We start from the raw sequence: 7,864 nt of genomic DNA, 5'->3' as shown, positions 1-7,864 counted from the left end.
GAAGGGGACGACAGAGGATGAGATGGCTGGATAGCATCACTGACTCGATGGACATGAGTCTGAGTGAACTCCGGGAGTTGGTGATGGACAGGGAGGCCTTGCATGCTGTGATTCATGTGGTCACAAAGAGTCAGACACAAGTGAGCAACTGAACTGAACTGAAGAATAATTTAAGATAGGTGCTGATGGACTTCCCTGGCAGTCCAGTGGTTGAGACTCCACACTTCTGTTGCAAGGGGGCATGGGTTCCATCCCTGGTCAGGGAACTAAGATCCTGCATGCCACATGTTTTTTGTTAAAAAAAATAAAAAATACAAACAAAAAGATAGGTGCTTATGTTCTAAGTGAACAAAAGTATGTTTTTATATTTGATCATTAGAAAGCTCTTTCACGTATGGACATTTGTAACCATTCAATGGGAATGAAACTGAGCTTTAGAAATGAACCTTACTAGCAAGGTATTTATTTCACAATGTAATAAAGAAAAAAGAAGTGTTTGTTAAGAACGTAACAGTTATTATACCTAACTTCCCTCATTTCTCTTTCAGGAGCAACCTTGAATCCTATAGAGCAGAGTCATCGGGAGAAAGAATTTCCAAACATGTTACAAAAGGTAGAATGTGTGTGCGTAGATAATGACCCTTGAACTCTGTTGCATCTATAATCGAGTGTAAGGAGTGAAGTTATGAGGCAGAAAAATGCTGTTATTTGCAGCTACTTTTTTAAAGCCAGGAAAGCTTTCGTTCTCATTCTTCTTCACTTATTTGGGAATTCAGGAGATTGTGTGTTAGTCACCCAGTCATGTCTGACTCTTTGCAACCCCAGGGACTGTAGCCCACCCGACTCCTCTGTCCATGGGATTCTCCAGAATACTGGAGTGGATTGCCATTTTTTGGTAACTGTTTGAAGAGTTGAGGGCTTTCTCCTCTCAGTGATCTGTCAGAGATGAGTCATAGAACATTTAAGAGTACTGTGAGTTATGTATTTGTCTTAACTCAATTTTTAGTTTTCCTGTTCTAGTTGACATTTTGCATGTTATTGTTAGTTTTTATTAAAGCAAATTAGAGATAATCAGTTTTATAGGACTAGAAGTCATTTAAAATTGACTATAACTGACTGTGACATTGATACTTGATTTTTTAGCATTCGTGTGGAGTCCTGCATTGGTGTGGAAGCCTGCGTTGGTGTGGAAGCCTTAAATATATATGGCAGTGAATACTGTTGAATAGAATAAAATAACTTTGCATTCTACTAGCTTTCTTCTAAATTATATTCCACTTTCTTGCACTGTATAGTCCCAGGGGTAGCTTTGGATTTCTGTTGCCGTTCTGTTCTTTCTAGACTTATGAAATTGAATTACTTTAATATGTATTTCTTCTTTTAGGAAACAGCCAATGTCACAGTGGATAATGTTCTTATTCCTGAACGTAATGAAAAAGGTAAAAAAAACAAACAAACCAACTTTCCTTTAAATCATGCTTTCCTTTAAGTGAATTCATGAATTCCTTTAAGTGACATTTAGACATATCCAATAAACATGGTAACCATTAATATGCAGGTTCAGGATAAGTTTTTCATAGATATCAAAATAGTCTCAATTTTGACTAATCCATTGTTCTGATGGATGATATGTTGCTATTATTTTACAAGTTCATTGTCCAATAAAGAGCATAATTGTGGTCTCACTTATAATTTCATGACATTTGCTATTTTTATGTGTCATAGGAAGACATTTAAAAATTATGTTGAGTTTTGTATACTTTTAGAAATTTTCATTGCACTTGTAGAGAAATCTTTAGCGGTTATTGTAAAGCAGTGCTGGTGGTCACTATGAAAAACAATTATTTGCCACATCAACTTTCCTATTCTATCAGCTGAGAGAATAGTTTCCTTCTATCTGGAAATCAGCCTGATAAACTTTAGTGGCTGTTTAAGGCTGCTTTGCCTAATCTTCGCCACCAGATCTGATGCTTCTTTGGTTCAAAAGAGAATTTAAAAAGTTAGATAAGGTTATGGTCTTTTGAAAGTGAAAGTGTTAGTTGCTCAGTTGTATCCAACTACTTGCCACCCCATGGTCCAGTAGCCTGTTAGGGTCCTCTGTTGGTGGAATTTTCCAGGCAGGAATATGGGAGTGAGATGACATTCCCTTCTCCAGGGGCTCCCCCAGGGGTCAAACCCGGGTCTCCTGCATTGCAGGCAGATTCATCTGAACCACCCATGGTCTTTTAAGATTTTGCAAAAAGGTCCAAATGAAACAGGAAATGTGTTAAGTATAGCCAGAATTGGTCTCTGCAGGATTTATTTAGGCTTTTCCCTTTGAATTTGCATTTGGTTACCTCTGAAATGTTTCCTCCCATTCTCTGCTTGAGATGATTTTCTTAAAGAGCTGAAGCATCTTCCCAATTTACTCTGGGGAAGTAAGTTGGATTTGGCTCATGAGAAATATCTCTACCAGTCATGCTTAGCGAATATTATTTAGTCATAGTAAGATTTCAACTTCAATATATATATATATATATTTTTTTTCTACTAGTTTGGGGTTCATCATGGGTCACCAGTAATCTGTTGATCTAATGACAAGGAAATAACCTTAGGAAAATTACCCCAACTAAGTTGTCTGGCTAATCTCTTTGGAAAGGTGATAGAATCACAGTGTTATTGTTTGAGTATCTAAGAAGCTATTTGCTCTGTGGGATGGTGGGAGCCAGACCCAAATGAGAGTCAAGAGAGCTCACAATAGGCTTTGGTGTTGGCTCCTGGGATGTCTCTACTGACTTTTCACTGGACTCTGATTTGTTTCTAATAGGGAGGTCTTGTTTCTTTATAATGATGGCTGATTCTTAAAAAGCAGAAAGATAACTTATCTTCTCCCTACTTTCCTTCCTAAGGAATATTGCTAAAATCCTCCATCAGCTTTCACAGCATCGTAGAAGGAACCAAAAATTTCCACAAAGACTTTTTAATCGGAGAAGGGGAAATTTTTGAGGTATACAGAGTGGAAATCCAAAACCGAACATATGCCATTAAATTATTTAAACAGGTATGGAAAGAATTACTATCACAGGATATCGATTCCATTTATTTGCTCATATTTCATATTAAAATGTGTCATTTTTCATCAGCATTGAAAGGAGGTGTACTGGAGAATAAAATTTCATAAATGGAAATAAGATATATGACCTCAGGTGACTGGAGAAATGACTAAGAAATGAATGCCTGTCTTGCAGGAATGTGGGAGTTAAATCCTTCCCCTCCCCAGGTGTATGGCCTGAGAAAGACTTTTCTGAGAAGCCTTTTAGGGCCACTGGGAGTTTGCTTAAGATGGTCAGATTGTGTCGGTCTGCTCCAGTTTTTCCTGCCCTCTCCAGGCTGCTTCACAGGTTAAACCATAGGCTGGTATTTGGTGCTACTAAATTGTCTTCAGTTACAGTCCAGGAGAGCAGGAAAGAGGAGGCTTCAAGGGCAGCAAGGCAACCATCAGAGCAGGAGGTTGGAACACAGCCGAGAACAGCCAGGAAAGCATAGTTGTATCCTCTAGGAGTTCGCGGTCTTGTGGGGGAAACAGGTGAAGAAAAGATTAAGTTGTAGTGTGACAAGTACCTGAGCAGAGATTTGCCCTAAAGGTCATGGGAGCACATAGAAGACAGCCAGAGGAGAGGCTGGTGCCTCCAGCACCCGAAGAGTGCCCGGCACAGAGTAACTACTCAATAAATGTGTCTGCAGTAATCAAATGGAAAAATGAATATAAGAAAGTGACCTCTCGGCTTGATTTTGAAAGACAAAGAGACTTTTGCCAGGCAGGGAGGGAAGATGGAAGATATAGCAGGTGCCAAGATCTACGGGGGCATGCGTGGGAGCATATGTCTTTTCACAAATACCAGACTGGTAGAGCAGAATTTAGTGTGGGAGCGTTTAGTGTGAACGTAGTGGCAGCAGGTGATACTGGAAAGAGGTCAAGTCCATAGGTGCTTTCTAAGTAGGAGAGTGAAAGGACTAGATTTGTGTTTTGAAATATCACTTTGATTACAGGTTGGATGATGAACTGGAAATTGGAGGAAAGACAGCAGGAATTAGACTAGAGGTGGAAAGACCTGGCAGAGGGTATTTCAGACGTGTAAACTGAAATGGATAGGGCTGAAACCTGTATTCTCCAGTCTAATGTTAGAATCACCAGGAAGGATTTTTGTTTTTAAAAAAGGAATATAATTGCTTTACAATGTTGTGTTAGTTTCTGCTATACAACGGAGTGAGTCAGCTGTATGTATATCAGCTGTGTGTGTGCTAAGTCACTTCCGTCGTGTCTGACTCTTTGTGACCCCATGTACTGTAGCCCGCCAGGCTTCCCTGTCCATGGGGTTCTCCAGGCAAGAATGCTGGAGTGGGTTGCCATGCCCTCCTGCAGGGAATCTTCTTGACCCCGGGATCAAACCTGCGACTCCTGCATTGCAGGCAGATTCTTTACCACTGAGCCACTGGGGAAGCCCCTCCTTGTAGCTACAGCAAAATAGCACTATCTCTTAGTATCACCTTCTTTATCTGCCTTTCCCAGCGGACTGGATGGTTTTCTTTAGAGAGCTCTTATGTATGTTTGTATCTCAGTGCCTTATTACAGGGCCTGGCCTATAGTAGTTGTTCAATAAATGTTTGTTAGGGGAATTGAAAGAAGCACATATGCTGTCTTTATGAATTTAGTTGCAATTCACTATTAGTAAAAAGATAGAAGGTAGCAAAGTTACCCAAGATCTAGAAGTTGAACAAAGTCCTATACACACATCAGGAAAAAAAATGGGATTATTTCATGAAGCTTTAGTCACAGAGCCTTTTTTTTTTTTTTTTAATAAGAAATGGAGTTTTGTAACAGTTGGGACCTTAACTTCAGTAACCTTTCTTAGAGGGCCTGAGGCTGGGTGATGTACTAGATGTGTTAGATTCATCCAAATCACCTGGGATCTTACAGCACAGATTGTGATTCAGTGGGTTCATGTAGTGACCTGAGACTCAGCATTTCCCACCAGCTCCCAGAGAAGCTGGTGTTCCTCCTGCACAGGACACACTTTGAAGCAGCAAGACTGGTAGGGTAGCATGAACACAAAAGCTGACCCTTCACATTTTCAGGCTAAGAAAACGAGGACCCCAGGGAGGTTCAGTGACAATAAGTCACAAATAGTGAGTGTTAGAGGTGGGCCTGTGGAGAAGGCAATGGCACCCCACTCCAGTACTCTTGCCTGGAAAATCCCATGGATGGAGGACCCTGGTAGGCTGCAGTCCATGGGGTCGATAAGAGTCGGACACAACTGAGCGACTTCACTTTCACTTTTCACTTTCCTGCATTGGAGAAGGAAATGGCAACCCACTCCAGTGTTCTTGCCTGGAGAATCCCAGGGACAGCAGAGCCTGGGGGGCTGCCGTCTATGGGGTCACACAGAGTCAGACACGACTGAAGTGACTTAGCATAGCATAGCATAGCATAGAGGTGGGCCTGAGACCCAGTCCACTTGGTTCTCAGTACTGTGGTTTTTTTTTTAATATAAATTCCCATAATGTGGTCCTTGAAAATGATTTGTTGGCTGAGTTTATTGCTTCTGACTTCTTGGGTTAACTTAGAAAATAGCTTCCAGGATTCCTGTTGGCTTTCTCTCCCTTTGTTCCTAAGCACAGAGAACTCTAAAAACTCTGCCCTTTCTAGCAATTTACATATGGTAACTGGAACACACTTTAACCCTTTCATGGGAGAAGTTAGGCATTTGAGATTCAGAGACATGCAACGCTGTAAGATGTAGGAAGCCATCAAAGACAGTGCCAGGTACAGAAGAAGTCCTCCAGATAATATTATTGAATTCATTAATTTGTCCATATGTCAGGCACTGGGCTAGCTTCTGAAGCTTTTTTGAAGTAAAGAGTTAAGTTTTTCATTTTCCTAGTGCACCTTTTTTTTTCAAAATTAATACAAAGGTAAACTTAAACCAACAGCCAAGTGACCCAAGTCATGAATGCCCAATTATTGAAATCACTTCTAAGTAGGATCACAATCTGGATTCTTTGAGATCAAGTGGGGAGTTTCTGTCATGACATTTTCTTCGACTACATAAAATATTTTCGAATTTATGTAAGTGTATACAAAATACGGTGAAAAGGTTTAAATATAAAATGCAGCAATCTGATACATTTCATGAAAAACTTTTAATTCAGAAGCAGCGGTTCTAAATCTGTTTTGGCTTTAATGGGTTTTTGAAAGCTAAGGATTTTCTCCCCAGAAAAACATTCATATGCGTTTATACCAAAAAGTGTCTGATTTCATAGACCCTAGGTTAAGAGTACCAGAAATAGATCCTTTCCTTATTTTTTTTCCTTGTTTTTCTGTATTTAGGGGGGAAAGATGCAATGTAAGAAACAATGGAAGAGGTTTTTGTCTGAGCTTGAAGTTTTGCTACTGTGAGTATATTGCTTGAAATTTCTCCCCTTGTGCCTGGTTTTCATCTCTGTTCATCTTTGATTCTACAGCACAGAGCTTGGCATGGTTGGCATTTAATAAATGCGGGTTGGAGGTTAGAACACTGGGTAAATTTTTGACATCTGCTTTGGTATATTCTTTGGAATACATTTAAAAATATACTATTTACATAATTCACTTGAGCCTATTTTAACAAGAAACTGTCACAAGGAAGTGGATTAAATCATGTGTGGCTAACATGACTGAATGTAAAATGATTCTTAGAACATTAGAATTGTATATATTTTACCATTGCTCCTCTTTCTTAAGAGACATTCCAGTCAAGAAACTGTTTCATCAATATAAACCTCTTCTGGAAGAGAGTTTAGACAAAGAAATCAAGTGCTTTTGATGTGCATATTATTTTCTGGGAATTCATTCATGAGCCTGAAAGTCCTTGGAGACAAACTAAAATGACTTCATTTTCATATATATTCATATCTGCAGCTGTGCAGCCTGCTTCATCGAAGGCCCCTAACCCTATAGAGTTCAGTCATCACCCTTTACAAATAGAAAATGTTCTTTTCAGATGTTTCCTAAACCAATATGTGAATTCGGGGGAGGGAGGTATTATCCTAAATCCTTCTCCTTTTATACCCAAGATCAGAAATCAAAATGTTAGAGGCTAAGCATAAAAACTTAATACATCATTTAGTCAACAAAAAAACTAAAACCAAAATTGTAATAAGAAAGTTTTTATATTTAAGCTTTATTTTTTTGCTTATGAATAAATAATAAATTCAGACACTCCAGAATTCCAAAAGGGCAGAAGAGTAAGCCAAGAAGAGATTTTCTTCCATGTTCTCATCCAGCCACCCAGCCACTTTTCCCAAAGGCAACAGTGTTATCAGTTTCCTATATGTTTTTCCAGAAATATTTTATTTGTAAGCATATGTGTATTTTGTTTTCTTACTTTCCTCTTCGCACACAAGAGACAGCATATACACATTGTTCACTTTGCTTATTTTAGTATTCCATTGTGTGCTGTGGCTTCCCTGATAGCTCAGTTGGTAAAAAATCCGCCTGCAATGCTGGAGACTCCAGTTTAACTCCTGGGTTGGGAAGATCCTCCGGAGAAGGGATAGGCTACCCACTCCAGTATTTTGGGGCTTCCCTTGTGGCTCATCTGGTAAAGAATCTGCCTGCAATACGGGAGACCTAGGTTCGATCCCTGGGTTGGGAAGATCCCCTGGAGAAGGAAAAGGCTACCCACTCCAGTATTCTGTCCTGGAGAATTCCATGGACTGTTTAGTCCGTGGGGTCGCAAAAACTCAGACATGACTGAGCGACTTTCACGTACACTTTTGTGTGCCTGTGTTATAATGTAATTTACCATTTTCCCATTCAATGGATTTTTAGATTTTCCTAATCTTT

At 39.6% G+C, this 7,864-nt stretch overlaps 1 protein-coding gene across 1 annotated transcript in view; it reads left to right on the top strand.

The window, feature by feature from the left end:
- Nucleotides 1–7,864, top strand: part of IRAK3 (interleukin-1 receptor-associated kinase 3) — a 59,412-nt gene that overhangs the window by 25,827 nt on the left and 25,721 nt on the right. The window contains exons 3-6 of the mRNA XM_010841573.1: nucleotides 549–613; nucleotides 1,385–1,439; nucleotides 2,889–3,040; nucleotides 6,368–6,432. Coding sequence (XP_010839875.1) covers nucleotides 549–613; nucleotides 1,385–1,439; nucleotides 2,889–3,040; nucleotides 6,368–6,432 — 337 coding nt within the window. The remainder of the gene's footprint in view (nucleotides 1–548; nucleotides 614–1,384; nucleotides 1,440–2,888; nucleotides 3,041–6,367; nucleotides 6,433–7,864) is intronic.

Source organism: Bison bison, unplaced genomic scaffold, assembly GCF_000754665.1.
Source record: "Bison bison bison isolate TAMUID 2011002044 unplaced genomic scaffold, Bison_UMD1.0 scf7180017864163, whole genome shotgun sequence".
Lineage (NCBI taxonomy): Eukaryota > Metazoa > Chordata > Mammalia > Artiodactyla > Bovidae > Bison > Bison bison.
The sequence above is the reverse complement of the archived record's forward strand: the minus strand, read 5'-3'. Positions and strand labels throughout refer to the sequence as shown.